We start from the raw sequence: 20,796 nt of genomic DNA on the forward strand, positions 1-20,796 counted from the left end.
GCCTAAACTGACAGAGCATTGTGTTGCATCCCACAGATCACACTATTATGTCTTTTTCATTCCTTTAAAACCTGTTTTAACACATTTTAATCTGTTTTTAATCATTTTGATTCTTTTATTTCTATTTCTTACGCTTGTTTCTTGTACTATTGTTTATGTAAAGCACTTGGAATTATCATTTTGTATGAAATGTGCTGTAATAAACTTGCCTGGGAGTCTGCAGTGTTTAGTCTTTATTAGAGCGTCTTCTGCCTTCCATAACAAAAGTGATGGTCATAGGCTTAGCCTCCCCCTGACCAGAGACCACGGAGATAGCAGCAAGAAAAAAACTGCATTGAAAACATGTAACGGGTGTAAGGCGGATTATGAATGTAATTTAATGTTACTAATTAACAGAACACTTTAGTAATTGTAAGTTTGCCACTCAAATTTAAAGTCCCCCTCAGCACAAAAATGGAACTGTCCAACTCCGCACTTTGCACTGATGAGCGCTGTTTTTGACTGGAGTTGGCAGCAGCTCTGAAAACGAAACTGAAAGTGCTGGCCAGCAGACTTTTCTGATTTGCTGGTCAAGGACGTAAGAAATAAAATGACAAATGAGTATTACGGGAGAGGTATAATAATATATTATTCTGGTTTAATTTGTTTTCAGTATTAAATGAAATGCCTTACTTTGGTTCTTTCATTGTAACGTAGTATTCTAGCCCAGTGTAGCAATCTTGTTTAGCATTTTAAATCTGCTGTGTTTTCTACAGGGGTGATGGGAAGTCAAGATTTTTAATTATGTTTGAATTTGTATTTTGAATAATATGAATATAATTTAAACAAACAATTACTCACGCTAGCTAATGGCTACTGGATCACCTTTACTCTGCAATGGTTTCCTCTAATTTAATTGCCAGTAAGTTTACCACAGCCCGTGATAACGCAAATAAACACCAAGTTAATGTTGTCATATTTTCATGGTCTTTTTTGTTGTGTCTAGCTTAATAAAAAAAATAAATTCAGTATCCTAATCACAGTTTAAAAATGCTTATTTTTATATATTTATTGCTGAATTACAAGTTCAGTTTTCGATTGGCCTCGTGGCAAAGTGAATGATTTCGGATTCTTGACACATTTTTGCAATTTATTTATTTTTGCAAAAGGGTTGGATGCTGAAATGTCACTTGTTAATAAATTACTATATTACCAGAGATCATAAATATAAGAAACTAGCTATTATACACTTAGTTTAAGAGTAGGCACTGAGGTCCACCATATTTAGGTCCACTCATTTTCTGGCCCTTGGTTGCATATCGAAAGTGACTATAATAATTGAATGAATCTAATAAAATAATTTAATGTGCGTGTTGAATATAATAGACGTTTGTTGATAGGCGGTGCTTTTGTTGAAACCTTTTGTTGGTCGGACGGAAATCTTTTTAAATGCATTAAAGGGCAGCACATATCTTAGCCTTACCCTGGAGTTAGTTCACCCTCCGCCTATGCTGATGGTTCACTGCCCTTTTCAGTGCATACTTGTCAAATCACGGGGGTTACTTAAAAGTACAATTTTAGCTGAATCATTTGTGCCCCCTTCAAAAACAGCTCTTGAGAAATTTGGTTTAATATCCCCCTATAAAAAGTAGCCTCTATATGAGATTAGTCATACTCTTGATAAGACAGATAGGGAGTGTCTAGTTTACCTATGCAAAGAAATGGTACATTACAGAAAAATATAGAGTGCATGTTTACATATCCCGCTTGGTCCCACATCTGACAAATTACCTTGAGTGTGCCTGTGCTTTGTTTCAAGAAGAGGAAATCATGCATGGCCATCCAACATCACTACAGAGTGCCTGCAAACATGCACCATATACTGACACAGACGCCAAGTTCTCAGGGGTGCATAATAAACACCATAACTTTCAATTTAGTGTGAACTTACCCTTTACATCCAAACTCTAAGAGTATAGTGTCATTACAGGTTAAACGGAGGTGCTGTCATCAGATTTGTTTCTGTTTCAGCAGTTCAGTCAATCTGAATGGGTCAGTGGTTTCTGTCTGGACTCACTGGTGTCCCACAGAGAGACGACTGTCCTGAAAATACAGACTCACAGAGACTCCAACATCTATTAAGTACATCAGAGAGAGAAACCAGAGAAGATGAAGAAGAGAAACACAATAAGAGAGGAGAAATAAAACACACATGAAATGGAGGACAGCAGACAGTGTGAGTGTGTGTGTGTGTGTGTGTGTGTGTGTGTGTGTGTGTGTGTGTGTGTGTGTGTGTGTGTGTGTGTGTGTGTGTGTGAGCGCACATGATGCCTGTCTGTTTCTATCTGTCTACATGATTGAACACTCAGCACTGCTTTATCTGTGTTTAGTGTCCCTGAATCTGACCTGATGTAACATGACCACAGTAAACATGATTCACCATGTCCAGAGATTTATTACAGAAACAGTTACCTAGTGCTTACAATTAGCATGATATGTTACTTGCACTTGATCTGAAGCTTATTTTATTACTGTAATTACAGTTAGACAGATTTAATCATTAATCTGCAATTATTAATCTGGCATTACATTACATGATGTTTTTACAAACACAAAACAGCTAAAAAGAAAAGTCTAAAAACACGTGAACTTACTAATGGAACAATAGCTGAAAATAATAATAATAATAAATAATAAATCACTGACATTTTAAAAATAATGATCTCAATGACCTTACAGCATAATATCAGGATAGCAGAATACACTTGTCTAATATTATGAGCAGGGAAAACAAACACCAAGCAAAATGTAACAGTTCCTGCAGTCTATATTATGGGTCTCAAACTCATTTCCTGGAGGGCAGCAGCACAGGTTTGCTCCAACCCTATTCTAACACATCTGATCCAAATAATGAAGGTGTTCCAGAGTAGAACACCTATGGTCTATATGGATAAATGTTAGTCTGTGGATCCTTTGAAACATTGAAGACATCTAAAAGAGCTTTCTACAAGAACACAAGTCTCTACCCACACAATAAAGACACCCAACACCAGTGACCTGCAGTTAGACCCTCTTCAAAATGACAAAATCAGGAGGCAAAAAAATATGAAATGTAAAAGTTATGAAATGCAAAATGTTTATATTAATGCATAAGCATGCATGAGTGTGTACACAACATACCGATTCAAGAGCATATAAATCCCACCTTTCCTCTCAATCTTCTTATAAGTCACTGCTACATGAACCAAACCGCTCCATTCGGCCTCCCACACGTTTAAACTGTATATTTGCAGTATTTGCAATGTAGAGTTTAACTATACAGTAATCCAGCCAGTATCCTGAGCTGATGCTGCGACGGTCATGGAGGAGTGGAGAGCATGAGACTGATTCCTGAAAGACCCCAGTGACAGATGAGTCTCCGCATTGATCCTGCAGCTTCTACATAATGGACGTCCAGCGTTCTCCAGTCTCCGGCGCCTAGACTGCAGCTCTGCACAGGACGTTTGGCCAGAGGAGAACTGAAGCCCAGCTGAATCAACTCTTTTCTTGAGGTTTTTTTTACTTTGACTTTTGTAAATTGATGAAGTTTGTTCCTCGCCACTGGCTTGCTTGGTTTGTGAATCTGCTCTTCAGTGTTTTGTCTTTCAGCAGTGATATGTACATTACACTGTACAGTTTCAATTGACTAGAATTTCACATGTTAAATTGCTTTGACACAATCTGCATTGTAAAAAAGTGCTATAAAGATAAAAATAAATGAATGAGAGGAGAAATCAGAATACACACGAGATTGAGAAAAGCAGACCATGTGTAATCTCTCTCTCTCTCTCTCTCTCTCTCTCTCTCTCTCTCTATCATTCATTTATCCATTCTATTCTTGCTTTCGATATAAACAAATAAGCCTGAAATGTCTCACCCTGTGCTCATTATCACACAGAAATATATGAAATGCAGCTCAGAAAGATATATATTACATTCTGACTTTATCCCACTATACACATTGACTATTTCTGATGTTAGTTTTCTCTTAGGTGTGTTAACTCTAGCATAGGGACACGGAAGATTCAGGATAAACCAAAAATCCAGCATAGAGGGGTTCAGTGAATGTGGTGTTGAATGTGTGTATGTGTGTGAGTGTGTTTGTGTCAGAGACACTGTAGAAGGACAGAGAGCCGGACGGCACGTCCATATACACTCCTACTCTATTATCACGAGCTGAAGGACCAAATACATCAACGTTCTTATTATTGGACCAGAAATTGTAATTCGTATCACAGCAGTACAGACACCAGGAGTTTTCATGGAGCCCAAACCGACAGTCAATCCCACCTTTTCTGTCAATTGCTTTATATGTTATTGCAATAAGACCAGAGCCGCTCCATTTCACCTCCCAGTAACAGCGACCAGTCAGAGGCTCTTTACACAGTACCTGCTCACAGTTCTCAAATCTGTCTGGATGATCAGGATACGGCTGAGGATCTTTCACATGAGACACGGTCTTGTTCTCCTCAGATAATACAAGCTGAGTGTGTGCTGTGTTTGGATCCAGTGTGAGAAAACGGGCATCTGAACACAAGATTACATCATCTATAGCATTATTAAATATTCACAACTCTGTGTGTGTGTGTGTGTGTGTGAGAGAGAGAGAGAGAGAGAGAGAGAGAGAGAGAGGGCTTACATTTTCGTAGTCCAGGTGTGATCCTTAAACGTCCTCCATCATCCAAACTATGAGACAAAACATACACACACAATTATCTGATTTGATTTTGTCGATGTTGTTGCTTGTATTTCAGTCCTCGGTGTTCCTTTTATATTTTACTTCATTCATTCATTCATTTTCCTTTCTGCTTAGTGTCTTTATTAATCAGAGGTCGCCACAGCGGAATGAACCACCAACTTATCCAGCATGTTTTACACAGTTGTTGCTTCTAATTTGAAATCCATGCAGTTTCAGTATGTGATTAAGAAAATACACAATTTGCTCATAGTAATTTTGTTCTGGGTAAAATTTTAGATATTGGAGAACATGTAATGTCATTATTATGAATTCTTTTAGCCACAATAATTGTGGTGTAAAAAATGTAATATCATAACAGCCCTGCCCCACATACTTGAGTTTCTGCAGTGTATAGTGTGGATCCTCCAGTGTGTGTTGGAGCAGCTGGACTCCTGATTGTCCTGGGTGATTGTAGCTCAGATCCAGCTCTCTCAGGTGTGAGGGGTTTAAACTCAGAGCTGAAGACACAAAACCACAGCCTTCCTCTGTCACCATACAGCCAGATAACCTGCAGACACACACAGAGATCATCTACAGACACGCATCACCATAATTCATTTATCCATAATTCATTTATCCATAATTCATTTACGAGATTGTCGCCCTGATTTATGCAGGAGTTAAGACAAATGAAGAGAAAATATGTTAAATCTGGGCTTGTGATACACAAACTTATGTTTAAGCAGCATCTCACGGAGTATTATAATGTGCTGACGGTCTCGAAAAGGGACTACTACTCGCATATCATTTGTAGTCAAAAATCCAACTCTAGGACTTCGTTTAGAACAGTCACTGGTTGGACCTCTTAATAATTTCACCTCTGCAACTGCGGAGCACTGTGATGGATTTTTGAATTTCTTTACAACCAAAATTGACAGTATTTCCTCTTCCACTGCTTGTGATTGATGATCCCAAGGTTTCCATAATCCTGGACCAGGCCGTATCCTGAGCAGCTGCTGTGGTGGTCATGGAGGAGTGGAGAGCATGAGACGGATTCCTGTGACGCTCCAGGGACAGACGAGTCTCACTGACATCAGCTTCTCCGGCGCCTAGACTGCAGCTCTGCACAAGATGTTTGGCCAGTGGAGAAATGGTTGTGCCCACCTGAGCCTGGTTTAATTAATTCTTCACTTTCACCAATTGGTGAAGTTTTTTCCTCTCCGCTGTCGCCGCTGGCTTGCATGGTTCAGGATCTGTAGAGCTGCACATTGATGGATTTGCTCTTCAGTGTTTGGACTCTCAGTAGTGAATACTAAAAGACACTGAACTGAAGTTCAACACTGAAAACTGGACTGACACGGTTTCAATTCACTATAATCTTCTATGTGAAGCTGCTTTGACACAATCTACATTGTAAAAGCGCTATACAAATAAAGGTGAATTGAATTGAATATATGTTGAGCCATCATCACCTTCAGTTCTTCCTGCTTCTGACCTCTTTTAATATTGCCGATTATGATTTTGTTGCAAAAACTGTTATGTCACTGAACTCTTCATCCTGTGTTCTTGATCCTTTCCCAACTTCAACTTTAGGTCAATACCTGCCAATTTCAAATATCTGTGAAATTGGCAGGTATTGACCTAAAGTTGAAGTATCTTTCTACTCTTTCGGCTTCCCTGTGTTTTCTTTTCTCCTGCCAGACGGCCTCGGCTGGAGGAAAACAACTTCTCCCGGATAGCAAGATAAGGAGACGCTCTGAAATTCCTGCTTCCCGTCAAGGACACCTGTTGGACTATACAGGCTTACGCACACACACACACAGATACACAGCACGACACTTCCTGGCCCCAATCCAACGCCTTCGTATGCTTTCACCCACTGGAGGGGGTGAGCGGGTCTGCGACCAGCGCCTCCATGGCTGCAGGACCTGATGGCTGCCCGCCCTTACCGGACAATATCCACACCCCCTGTTCCCATCCCCTGTGGCAATGTTATGTCTTGTCGGTGTGTTTTTGTGATAGATTGCTGGGGCTTTTTCTTATCCCTGATCTCACATTGCTCTAACTTAAGAGCAAGGTGAGAGGGACTTTCTTTTTGCCTCTTTTTCCTGATTGTATTTTATTTCCTGTTCCACCTCCTGTGACCTGTCTTCCCTGGAGTTGTGATGTCTGTGCACGGTCGGGGGGTTCCATTTACCTGCATTTCGTTGCCTTGTACTTGTACATGTATGATGACAATAAATTGAATCTAATCTAATCTAATCTAATCTAACTTCTGTTCTGAAGAATTGTCTCTCAGTGTTCGTGCCCCATATTACTACTATTGTGAATGCTTCACTTAGCACTGGTTTTATCGAACCTGCTCTGAAAACTGCTGCTGTTACACAGATTTTAAAAAGCCTGGCAGTGACTCTGCTGATCTGTCTAATTATCGGACAATTTCCAATCTACCTTTTCTGGCGAATGTTCTTGAGCGGGTGGTCGTGGGGCAACTGCAAGAACCCCTGCAAGCAAATGCTCTGTTTGATGTATTTCAGTTGGGTTTTAGATCGGGACATAGCATGGAAACTGCTTTAGTTAAGGCCGTTAATGACCTTCTCTTGATTGCTGATTCGGGGGCTTGTGTTATTTTAGTGCTTTTGATACAATTTCTCATAGTATACTTTTGGACAGGCTTCATAACTGGGATTGTGCTAAATTGGTTTAAATCCTATCTTTCTGGAAGTTTACAGTTTATCTATGTGGGGGGTCACAGATTGCATACTGTTCCTTTATGTCATGGTGTCCCCCAAGGGTCAGTACTTGGTCCACTTCTCTTTAGTATTTATATGTTGCCTCTTGGTCAAATCCTGCAAAAATGTGCTATTAGATATCATTGCTGTGCTGCAAACTTATAATATAATAATAATAATTTATCGACATCAATATATTTGCTTAATGCTTGCTTAGTTGAAATTAAAGCTTGGATGCAACATAATTATCTTAAACTGAATAGTTCGAAAAACAGAGATATTATTGGTTGGCACTCCTTCTAACATCAAGAGGTGTAGTGAATTTGAGTTAACAGTGGATGGGTCTGTCTTATCACCATTTCTGCATGTGCGTAATCTTAGTGTTCTCCTGGACTCTCAGCTTGGTCTTAAACCTCATTTTAAACATTTACTAAAACGACCTTTTATCATCTTTGAAATATAGCTCGCATACGCCCTTTCCTCTCGAGGCCTGATGCTGAAAGATTCGTCCATGCTTTTATCACATCTCGTTTGGATTTTTGCAATTCTCTGTTCGGAGGGTTAGCAGCTAATTCTCTCAGGATTTTACACTACATCCAAAATTCTGCTGCACGTGTGTTGACACATACATCATCTCGGTCCCACATCACTCCTGTACTCCAACAGCTTCACTGGCTGCCCGTCAAGTCTCGTATTAATTTTAAGACATTGATTTTAACATATAAAGCGGTTCATGGTTCTGCTCCAGGTTACATTTGTGACTTGATATCTATTTCCTCTGCCTTTCGCAGTCTACGCTCTGCCTCAGGTGCTACGCTGTTTCAGACTTGTTGCAAACTCAGCACCATGGGAGTTGTGCATTCTCTTTCTGTGCACCCAAACTGTATTTTACTGTATTTTCATTGTTTTACTGTGCTTTGTTGCTTTTTACTTTCTTGTAAGCACTTTGGGTCTTAGAAAAGTGTGTTATAAATTAAATTTATTATTATTTTTATTATTATTATTATTATTATGTTCTAAATACCTCAGTATCTCCAGCTGGCAGTTTGGACTCTTCAGTCCATCAGAGAGCAGCTTCACTCCTGAATCCTGCAGGTCATTGTTACTCAGGTCCAGCTCTCTCAGGACACAGTTTGAGGATTGAAGAACTGACGACACAATTTCACAATCCTGAGCAGAGAGATTACAGCCAGCAAGACTGAAAGAAGAGCAGAACAAGAGAATTGAAAACAAGATAAAAATACACAAGAAACAAAAAAGTAACAATTAAACACTCACAGAGCTCTTGTGCAGTTGCTGACGGCTGGTATCAGTCTTCTTCTGCCCTCATCTGATGTGTTGTATTTCTGGAGCTCCAGCTCATCCAGCACCTCCTCTGACATCTGAAGCATGTAGGCGATTGTTGAGCAGTGAGCAGGAGAGAGTTTCTTCTCTGACTGTTTGTCTGATTTCACAAACTCCTGAATCTCTCTGGACAGAGTCTGATCTTTCACTTCCAGTAGACAGAGGAACAGATTGATGGATCTTTCAGTGGAGAGTCCATGTCCATCTCTGATCTTCTCTTTAATGTACTGTGTGCTTCTCCTGATGCTCTCTGAGCTCTTCTCTGTGTGTGTCAGTAGATCCTGTAAGAGTCTCTGATTGGACTCCAGTGAGATGCCCAGCAGGAACCGCAGGAACAGATCCAGACGCCCATTCTCACTCTTGATGGCTTTATCTACTGCTTCCTTATGCAGACTATGAATTACATCTAAAAAACGAGATGTGTCCACATTCTGCATTACATAAAGGTAAAACACATAGAAAGCAGCCAGAAACTCCTGAACACTCAGATGGATGAAGCTGTAGACTTTCCTCTGATGAATCACAGATTCCTCCTTTAATATTTCAGTGCAAATCCCAGAATACACTGAGGCGTCAGAGACATCTATGCTGCTCTCAATCAGGTCCTCCTCATAGAACATCACATTGCCCTTCATCAGCTGTTTGAAAGCCACTTCAGCAAGTTTGACAATCACTTCTCTGTTGGACTGCAGGAGTTTCTCTGGATCTTTCTCTTCATACTTCTGATTCCTCATGTTGATCTGAATCAGCAGGAAGTGGATGTACATTTCAGTCAGAGTTTGAGGGATTTCTGCACTCAGATCTTCTTCCAGGAGCTTCTGAAGCACAGTGGATGAGATCCAGCAGAAGACGGGTATGTGGCACATGATGTGGAGGCTTCTTGCTCTTCTGATGTGTGAGATGATTCTGCTGGCTTGATGCTGCTCACTGATTCTCTTCCTGAAATATTCCTCCTTCTGAGGCTCAGTGAATCCCTGAATTTCTGTCAGACGCTTGATGTATTTGGAGGGGATCTGATTGGCTGCTGCTGGTCTGGAGGTGATCCAGATGAGAGCAGAGGGAAGCAGCTCTCCTTTCATCAGCTTTGACATCAACACAGCCACTGATGAAGTCTCAGTCACATCACAAACTTTCTGAGCGTCTGAAAACATCAGTGTGATTCTGCTTTCATCCAGACCATCAAAGATGAACACAACTTTACACTCCTCATAAATCTTGGGCTCCAGATCTTCAAGTTCAGGATGAAAGTCCAGCAGAAGTCTGTGAAGACTGTACTGATGATCTCTGATCAAGTTCAGCTCTCGAAATGGAAGCACAAACATGAAATCTACATCCTGATTGGCTTTTCCCTCGGCCCAGTCCAGAATGAACTTCTGCACAGAGACGGTTTTTCCGATTCCAGCGATGCCTTTAGTAAGAACAGTCTTGATTTGCTCTTTCTCCTCTTTAAAGATGTCATTGCAGTAGATTGGAGTGTGTTGTGAGTGTTTTGTTCTGGCTGTTTTCTCCATCTGTAAAACCTCATGTTCTTCATTCACTCCCTCACTCTCTCCCTCTATGATGTAAAGCTGGGTGTAGATCCGGTTCAGGAGGGTTTGGTTCTCTTGGAGTGTGATTCCCTCAAATAATCTCTCATATTTATTCTTCATGCTGGTTTTGTGCTGGTCTTTGACTCTCTGCAGGTCTCCAGTCTTTAGTGTTTGTGCTTCAGTATTGTCCTGTATAGTGTAAGTCTGATAGTTGGATGTAGTGTGGGGCACTGGTGTGATCAGCTCACGTTTCTTTTTCCTCCTGAATAAAATAAGTAAATATTTTACACCATTTTTAATTTGTGAATATTTTGAGGTGTATTGAGTGTTAATTAATTTGGATTTTAAAACAATTATTAATCTGAATTGTCCTACAGTGTGTAAGAAATATTATACTAAGTGATACTAACTGAGGGTCAGAGGTCTCTGGTTCATCACTCAATTGAGGGGGAAAATCCATAGATCTGTCACTCTTCAGAGAAACACCACTGGGTTCTGGAGACTCTGATCTTAGTGTCTTCCTCCTGTTTAAGATGACAAAAGAAATAAAACAGCATTTTAGACACATCTAAGGACTTTAGTTCCCAAATATTTGCCAAATAAACAACCTTACACATTATTTATGTTTCAAGTACAAGTAAATTATTTTTGCTCCTCCCTTGACAGTCCACATACCCAAAACATAAAAATAAATAAATAAATAAACAAACAAACAAACAAACAAACAAACAAACAAATAAATAGAGTAAAAATGTCTTTCCCAAACCTTAATCAAAGCTAAAATAAATAATCAATTAGATTATATTCAGGATGCATTTGTACTCTTCTGGATAATAAAACTTTGGTCCAGTCATCAGATTGACAGAAATCTCTAATGTGTTATATTTTATGGTATGTTCAGCAAGATAAATGACTATAATATTGAATCTTAGCCAGATGTCATACTTAACCAGAATCATAATTTATGCAAGCAGTGACGGCATATTTAATTATTATGTAAACCCTAACAGGCATAAAATAAAAAAAGAGGACAAGGTTGCTAAAAAATGCCAGTGACAAGCCCTTAGTGTTTTCACACCACATTCAACAAAGCTATGAGGTTGTTTACACCCGGGGTCTGTTCTCTGTACCTCGCTTAAGTGATCTAAGATGATTTGGCAGATCCTGGATCTTTTAATCTTGATAACTGATCTCTGGCTAATTTGATTCTTCAAGCAAGTTCATGAATCAGAATAAAATGTCTGGATGAACTGATCTGAGATCGCTGTGTGTGTTGTGAAGGATAGATCTATCGATCTTCAAAATCATGATAAGCAATGCAATGATTGGCTGACGGCACAGCAGCATAATGACATCCTCTGAATAATATTCAATTATCCATGTGAGCAAAATTACATCAATTTTATAGGAAACGGTTTGTTAAATATGATACGCAACAACTTTCTATCTTTGTTGTGGGCTGCAGGCTTTACATGTGTCAAGAGTGTTTAGTTATTTATTTAGTTTTACATTTAGACCGGATTTTCTTTATTATAGTAGCATAGGCCTATTCAAGTTTCTTAATCGGTGTAAAGAATAACTGGCTGTTCAAATTAATTTTGCCTCCAAAAAGCATTTTGATATTGGTAAAGGTGTCTGCAACTTTTGCGAAGCATCAAATCACTGCCATATTAGCTGTCAAAACATGTGCATGACTGCAGAAAATATTATTCCTTTAAAAAAAAAAAAACAAGTTGAATATATTGTGCATGTCTAATATTATACATGAACTAAAGCTGGTTTGGTACCTTAAAATAGTACTCGTTTGTGTCTAAAAAGTCCTTATTAATATATGTTCTCTTTGAACCCTTTAGGGAGAACCACCCCATGACTGTTTTTATACTTTTATTTCAGAGTGCAGATTGCAAAAGTTTTACTTATCTATATATAATATTTTTTAAACTTTAAACTTAAACATATACATATATATTAAATTTTTTATAACTATTTTACTATTTCTCCAAGTGTATATAATTACTACTGTAAGAAAATATCAGCATTCGGTACCGACTTTCAGTATCACCTTTGCTGAAATGACCCGATTTAATCCTGTTTATAGCAAATAAACCTGCTCCCAAACAGGTTTAAACTACCAGACCTGTTGTTGTGACAACAACTCTCGGATGAGTTTTGAAGAATGAAACGATCCTGAATCATGTCAATCAATAACCAAATCCAGAGTAATCCACGTATGAAGAACGGACCCCTGATCACTTCATGTGTTTTTCTGATTGGATAATTATCCAATAGTGATATGAACAGGTGTAAATGCCCTCGGAAACACATTCGAGATGGATATAAAACAAAACTGGTCTAAATGCATCCGGTTGTTGAAACCACATATGTAAATTTTACTCCTCTCAAAAAAAAAAATTACATTAAAAAAAAAAATAATTAAAAAAAAAATAATAAAGATGCAAGAGTGCACATGTATGGGCGATATGACCATCAGATATACAGGTGCAAATGCATAAGCAACAGAAGTACACAGCTAACAGTTCGAGATGTTTGTTCCATTTTGCAGCATTAACAACAGACACAGCACATGTCTGTAGACTATCTCCATGAAAAGAATGGTAAATATGCCATCTTGTTTATTTACAAAGGCAAAATTATTTTTGGGGGGAGGGGGAGTGGTGTATGTTGTAAACAATTTTACAGTTTAGAATGATGTCCTGCACATATCTTTACGACAAAAATAGAGGTTTCATTCAGCCTCAAGGACAACAATTGTGGAGACTGCCTTGTGCTCTTAAGATGATGATTTGCATGTTTAATTGATGTTTAGCCTGGATCTAGCATAATTTGTATGCCAGATAAGATATATATGTGGAAGACTGTTTCTACCAGGTAGAAAAAAAAGTATCCTTAAAGTCAAAATTATTCATTCATTTTTTTCTGCTTAGTCCCTTTATTAATCTGGGGTCGCCACAGCAGAATAAACCGCTAACTTATCCAGTATATGTTTTACATTGTGGTTGCCCTTCCAGCTGCAACCCATCTCTGGGAAAAGTCAAAACTATGATATACAAAGTCAAAATTATGACTTAAAAAGTCAAAATTACAAGATACAAGATAAAAAAAAGTCGACATTAAGACCTAGCAGAGAAGAAATTATGAGATAAAAATGTGAAATTATAATTTACTAAGTCAAAATTATGACTAAGCCAACATTATGACAATTAGTTAATTAGACTTTTTAAGGTTTTAGAAATGACTTAAGAAATTTATTTGTTTAACAAATAGGTGGCAACAAACAACCATCTAAATGTGTCACTTCATTAATCCTTTAAAAATGATGAATCTAATGAAGCATGCAAACATTATAAGAGAGCTATTCATTACTAATTGAAAATAAAAGTATTAATTTCAATTATATAATATATTATATAATTTAAAGTGGTGTTAAAACGTGTTTGTCCCCACCCTGATTATTTATTTTTTTGCATGTTTGTCACTTTATTGCTTCAGATCATCAAACAAATTTAAATATCAGTCAAAGGTAACAGGTAAACGTATCATGCAGTTTTGAAACGAAGGTAAAACAAAATATAAAACTATACAGCCCAGAGTGAAAGAGTGTTAACTCCGGTTTATCACATCTGAGTTTTCTAGCCACACCCAGGTCTGTTTACTGCCACAAACATTCAAAAAAATAAATAAAAATAAAATCAGTAAGGGGGCAAACACATTTTTACACCACTGCATGTTTTTTTAATTCTCTGTGAAAAGTGACTTTACCAGCGGTCAGAGGTCACTAATGCATCACTGACGTCATGAGGTTTTATCTTGGACCAGTCACTCTTCAGAGACACACAGCTTGATCCAGGAGATGCAGAACTCATTTCAGAGGCAGAATCCTCATCTTCTCTCTTCTTTTGACTCATTTTAGAGTTCACCGTCTCTCATTTACTGAAAGAATATTGAGACACTGATTTAAGACATTATTTTTGGAAACACAAGATATTTCATGGTACAACCTAATGTGACACTATAGTTTATTAATTACCATCCCCATAAAAAGAAGGACATTTTAAAAGGATATAACAATTATTATTATTATAAAATTAAAGTTTAATTTAGAACCCATTTGCGCCAAAATGATGGTTGGTTTGTCGATTGTTTTTAATTCCTGCTCTTTTCTTTCCAATTGATTATACTGTTCTGTTTTTTATATAAAACAAAACATTGTAAAAGAAGCCATACATGCAAAGCACCTTCTGGTCATGGCAAACATTAATGGCCATCAATACTTTTATTTAAACTGAAGCAAACAAACAGGGTAACAAATGCACAAAGTAACCTTGACACCCAAATATATGCATAATAATGAATTGTAGAAGAGTTTTTTTATGATTATTTATCATCATTATCATTATTATTATGATGATTACTTATAAAAAGTGCAAAAACTTAACTACACAAATTTCGTAGCATTATACATAAAGAGAATGCATTTCTGTTTATGGAAAATACATTCCTTTACTTACACTTCTAGAGCTAAAGTTCAAAAGTCTGTGGTACAGTACGTGGAAGGATTGAGGTAAAGTTGTTTTTATATTCGCACATTAATTCAGAGACAACTTGTGAAAAGCTCTCTTTTACTTTGAATATTCGTCTTGAAATCACGCAAGTATGACTTCAAAACAACATTAGCGCAATGTATTTTACTGTGAACAGTGTTGCACTTTGAGAGTCATTGGTCGCTAAAGTCATTTCATTATTTGTAACTTGCAAAAAAGCATTTCTGAAAACGAAATTAATAATATTATTAAGAAAAATGTCCGAACTTAACGTGTTACATTACACAAATAAACATGTCGAGCACCAACACTTCCGCCATTTTGATTAAGTTTGCAGTAAGGGATAACTACGTAACTAAATGATTCGCATTTTAAATCCCATGAAAAGACAAGAAATAATACATCAGCGCATTTTTATCAGACGTACATGAAGAATAGATTATTTGAACTTACCTCAAAATGTGTGTCCGTTCGAGTTTACTGAAGTTAATACGTGTAAAGACACGGAGTCTCGTCTTTTCACCCTTTCTCTTTCACTTCTTCACCTGGTTGAGGTGAGTCGTAGTTATTTTTAAACAGACTGAAATCAAACTAAACTGTTCCCTCTAGTGGCGCAGGGCATCATCACAGGTTGAACAGACTGCATTGCTCACATACGCCAAATGGTTGAACAAATGGTTGAAGTAAACCACATACCTCAGAATTTAGGTACTTGTGGAAGCCCGTTCGCCATTGAATGATAAAAAAAATTATAATTAAAAAAGTTTATAATAAAAAAATTATAAAGTCACAATTCTGAGTTATAAAGTCACAATTCTGAGTTATAAAGTCACAATTCTGAGTTATTAAGTCACAATTCTGAGTTATTAAGTCACAATTCTGAGTTATTAAGTCACAATTCTGAGTAATTAAGTCACAATTCTGAGTTATAAAGTCGCAATTCTGAGTTATAAAGTCGCAATTCTGAGTTATTAAGTCACAATTCTGAGTTATTAAGTCACAATTCTGAGTTATTAAGTCACAATTCTGAGTTATTACGTCACAATTCTGAGTTATAAAGTCGCAATTCTGAGTTATAAAGTCGCAATTCTGAGTTATTAAGTCACAATTCTGAGTTATAAAGTCGCAATTCTGAGTTATAAAGTCACAATTCTGAGTTATTAAGTCACAATTCTGAGTTATAAAGTCGCAATTCTGAGTTATAAAGTCACAATTCTGAGTTATTAAGTCACAATTCTGAGTTATTAAGTCGCAATTCTGAGTTATTAAGTCGCAATTCTGAGTTATTAAGTCACAATTCTGAGTTATTAAGTCGCAATTCTGAGTTATAAAGTCACAATTCTGAGTTATTAAGTCACAATTCTGAGTTATAAAGTCGCAATTCTGAGTTATAAAGTCACAATTCTGAGTTATAAAGTCACAATTCTGAGTTATTAAGTCGCAATTCTGAGTTATAAAGTCACAATTCTGAGTTATTAAGTCACAATTCTGAGTTATTAAGTCGCAATTCTGAGTTATTAAGTCACAATTCTGAGTTATTAAGTCACAATTCTGAGTTAAAAAGTCACAATTCTGAGTTATTAAGTCACAATTCTGAGTTATAAAGTCACAATTCTGAGTTATAAAGTCACAATTCTGAGTTATAAAGTCGCAATTCTGAGTTATTAAGTCACAATTCTGAGTTATAAAGTCACAATTCTGAGTTATAAAGTCGCAATTCTGAGTTATAAAGTCACAATTCTGAGTTATAAAGTCACAATTCTGAGTTATAAAGTCACAATTCTGAGTTATTAAGTCACAATTCTGAGTTATAAAGTCACAATTCTGAGTTATAAAGTCACAATTCTGAGTTATAAAGTCACAATTCTGAGTTATAAAGTCGCAATTCTGAGTTATAAAGTCACAGTTCTGAGTTATTAAGTCACAATTCTGAGTTATTAAGTCACAATTCTGAGTTATTAAGTCGCAATTCTGAGTTATAAAGTCGCAATTCTGAGTTATTAAGTCACAATTCTGAGTTATAAAGTCGCAATTCTGAGTTATTAAGTCACAATTCTGAGTTATAAAGTCGCAATTCTGAGTTATAAAGTCGCAATTCTGAGTTATTAAGTCACAATTCTGAGTTATAAAGTCGCAATTCTGAGTTATTAAGTCACAATTCTGAGTTATAAAGTCGCAATTCTGAGTTATAAAGTCACAATTCGGAGTTATTAAGTCACAATTCTGAGTTATAAAGTCACAATTCTGAGTTATTAAGTCACAATTCTGAGTTATAAAGTCACAATTCTGAGTTAAAAAGTCACAATTCTGAGTTATAAAGTCACAATTCTGAGTTATTAAGTCACAATTCTGAGTTATAAAGTCGCAATTCTGAGTTATAAAGTCACAATTCTGAGTTATTAAGTCACAATTCTGAGTTATAAAGTCACAATTCTGAGTTATAAAGTCACAATTCTGAGTTATTAAGTCACAATTCTGAGTTATTAAGTCACAATTCTGAGTTATAAAGTCACAATTCTGAGTTATAAAGTCGCAATTCTGAGTTATAAAGTCGCAATTCTGAGTTATAAAGTCGCAATTCTGAGTTATAAAGTCACAATTCTGAGTTATTAAGTCACAATTCTGAGTTATAAAGTCACAATTCTGAGTTATAAAGTCACAATTCTGAGTTATAAAGTCGCAATTCTGAGTTATAAAGTCGCAATTCTGAGTTATAAAGTCACAATTCTGAGTTATTAAGTCACAATTCTGAGTTATAAAGTCACAATTCTGAGTTATAAAGTCACAATTCTGAGTTATAAAGTCGCAATTCTGAGTTATTAAGTCACAATTCCGAGTTATAAAGTCACAATTCTGAGTTATTAAGTCACAATTCTGAGTTATTAAGTCACAATTCCGAGTTATAAAGTCACAATTCTGAGTTATTAAGTCACAATTCTGAGTTATTAAGTCACAATTCTGAGTTATTAAGTCGCAATTCTGAGTTATAAAGTCGCAATTCTGAGTTATTAAGTCACAATTCTGAGTTATTAAGTCACAATTCTGAGTTATTAAGTCACAATTCTGAGTTATTAAGTCACAATTCCGAGTTATTAAGTCACAATTCCGAGTTATAAAGTCACAATTCTGAGTTATTAAGTCACAATTCTGAGTTATTAAGTCGCAATTCTGAGTTATAAAGTCGCAATTCTGAGTTATTAAGTCACAATTCTGAGTTATTAAGTCACAATTCTGAGTTATTAAGTCACAATTCTGAGTTATTAAGTCACAATTCCGAGTTATTAAGTCACAATTCCGAGTTATAAAGTCACAATTCTGAGTTATTAAGTCACAATTCTGAGTTATTAAGTCACAATTCTGAGTTATTAAGTCGCAATTCTGAGTTATAAAGTCGCAATTCTGAGTTATTAAGTCACAATTCCGAGTTATAAAGTCACAATTCTGAGTTATAAAGTCACAATTCTGAGTTATTAAGTCGCAATTCCGAGTTATAAAGTCACAATTCTGAGTTATTAAGTCACAATTCTGAGTTATTAAGTCACAATTCTGAGTTATTAAGTCGCAATTCTGAGTTATAAAGTCACAATTCTGAGTTATTAAGTCGCAATTCTGAGTTATAAAGTCACAATTCTGAGTTATTAAGTCGCAATTCTGAGTTATAAAGTCACAATTCTGAGTTATTAAGTCGCAATTCTGAGTTATTAAGTCACAATTCTGAGTTATTAAGTCACAATTCTGAGTTATTAAGTCACAATTCTGAGTTATTAAGTCACAATTCTGAGTTATTAAGTCACAATTCTGAGTTATTAAGTCACAATTCTGAGTTATAAAGTCACAATTCTGAGTTATTAAGTCACAATTCTGAGTTAAAAAGTCACAATTCTGAGTTAAAAAGTCACAATTCTGAGTTATAAAGTCACAATTCTGAGTTATTAAGTCACAATTCTGAGTTATTAAGTCACAATTCTGAGTTATAAAGTCACAATTCTGAGTTAAAAAGTCACAATTCTGAGTTATAAAGTCACAATTCTGAGTTATTAAGTCACAATTCTGAGTTATAAAGTCGCAATTCTGAGTTATAAAGTCACAATTCTGAGTTATTAAGTCACAATTCTGAGTTATAAAGTCACAATTCTGAGTTATTAAGTCACAATTCTGAGTTATTAAGTCACAATTCTGAGTTATTAAGTCACAATTCTGAGTTATTAAGTCACAATTCTGAGTTATTAAGTCGCAATTCTGAGTTATAAAGTCACAATTCTGAGTTATTAAGTCGCAATTCTGAGTTATTAAGTCACAATTCTGAGTTATTAAGTCACAATTCTGAGTTATTAAGTCACAATTCTGAGTTTTTAAGTCACAATTCTGAGTTATAAAGTCGCAATTCTGAGTTATTAAGTCACAATTCTGAGTTATAAAGTCGCAATTCTGAGTTATAAAGTCACAATTCTGAGTTATTAAGTCACAATTCTGAGTTATAAAGTCACAATTCTGAGTTATTAAGTCACAATTCTGAGTTATAAAGTCACAATTCTGAGTTAAAAAGTCACAATTCTGAGTTATAAAGTCACAATTCTGAGTTATAAAGTCGCAATTCTGAGTTATAAAGTCGCAATTCTGAGTTATAAAGTCGCAATTCTGAGTTATAAAGTCACAATTCTGAGTTATTAAGTCACAATTCTGAGTTATAAAGTCACAATTCTGAGTTATAAAGTCACAATTCTGAGTTATAAAGTCGCAATTCTGAGTTATTAAGTCACAATTCTGAGTTATTAAGTCACAATTCCGAGTTATAAAGTCACAATTCTGAGTTATTAAGTCACAATTCTGAGTTATTAAGTCACAATTCTGAGTTATTAAGTCGCAATTCTGAGTTATAAAGTCGCAATTCTGAGTTATTAAGTCACAATTCTGAGTTATTAAGTCACAATTCTGAGTTATTAAGTCACAATTCTGAGTTATTAAGTCACAATTCCGAGTTATTAAGTCACAATTCCGAGTTATAAAGTCACAATTCTGAGTTATTAAGTCACAATTCTGAGTTATTAAGTCACAATTCTGAGTTATTAAGTCGCAATTCTGAGTTATAAAGTCGCAATTCTGAGTTATTAAGTCACAATTCCGAGTTATAAAGTCACAATTCTGAGTTATAAAGTCACAATTCTGAGTTATTAAGTCGCAATTCTGAGTTATAAAGTCACAATTCTGAGTTATTAAGTCACAATTCTGAGTTATTAAGTCACAATTCTGAGTTATTAAGTCGCAATTCTGAGTTATAAAGTCACAATTCTGAGTTATTAAGTCGCAATTCTGAGTTATAAAGTCACAATTCTGAGTTATTAAGTCGCAATTCTGAGTTATAAAGTCACAATTCTGAGTTATTAAGTCGCAATTCTGAGTTATTAAGTCACAATTCTGAGTTATTAAGTCACAATTCTGAGTTATTAAGTCACAATTCTGAGTTTTTAAGTCACAATTCTGAGTTATTAAGTCACAATTCTGAGTTATTAAGTCACAATTCTGAGTTAAAAAGTCACAATTCTGAGTTAAAAAGTCACAATTCTGAGTTATAAAGTCACAATTCTGAGTTATTAAGTCACAATTCTGAGTTATTAAGTCACAATTCTGAGTTATAAAGTCACAATTCTGAGTTAAAAAGTCACAATTCTGAGTTATAAAGTCACAATTCTGAGTTATTAAGTCACAATTCTGAGTTATAAAGTCGCAATTCTGAGTTATAAAGTCACAATTCTGAGTTATTAAGTCACAATTCTGAGTTATAAAGTCACAATTCTGAGTTATTAAGTCACAATTCTGAGTTATTAAGTCACAATTCTGAGTTATTAAGTCACAATTCTGAGTTATTAAGTCACAATTCTGAGTTATTAAGTCGCAATTCTGAGTTATAAAGTCACAATTCTGAGTTATTAAGT

At 35.9% G+C, this 20,796-nt stretch overlaps 1 protein-coding gene across 1 annotated transcript; it reads right to left on the bottom strand.

Annotated features, from left to right (window-relative positions):
* Positions 1-2,291: 2,291 nt before the first annotated feature.
* Positions 2,292-15,404, bottom strand: LOC130222520 (protein NLRC3-like). The gene is made up of 8 exons (XM_056455079.1): positions 15,317-15,404; positions 14,082-14,252; positions 10,712-10,825; positions 8,707-10,563; positions 8,453-8,626; positions 5,091-5,264; positions 4,658-4,704; positions 2,292-4,545 (listed from the first exon to the last, which is right to left on the bottom strand). The coding sequence occupies exons 2-8, from the start codon at positions 14,225-14,227 to the stop codon at positions 4,022-4,024; spliced, it is 3,036 nt and encodes a 1,011-aa protein (XP_056311054.1). The 5' UTR covers positions 14,228-14,252; positions 15,317-15,404; the 3' UTR covers positions 2,292-4,021.
* Between the last annotated feature and the right edge of the window lie 5,392 nt (positions 15,405-20,796).

This window comes from Danio aesculapii, chromosome 1 (assembly GCF_903798145.1).
Source record: "Danio aesculapii chromosome 1, fDanAes4.1, whole genome shotgun sequence".
Taxonomy (NCBI): Eukaryota; Metazoa; Chordata; class Actinopteri; order Cypriniformes; family Danionidae; genus Danio; species Danio aesculapii.

Coding starts and splice junctions, on each gene's coding strand:
- LOC130222520 (XM_056455079.1), bottom strand. CDS start 14,227: ATGAGTCAAAAGAAGAGAGAAGATGAGGATTCTGCCTCTGAAATGAGT. Junction 10,564..10,711: donor CCAGAGACCTCTGACCCTCA/GTTAGTATCACT, acceptor TATTTTATTCAG/GAGGAAAAAGAAACGTGAGC. Junction 4,705..5,090: donor TATACACTGCAGAAACTCAA/GTATGTGGGGCA, acceptor TTTGTCTCATAG/TTTGGATGATGGAGGACGTT.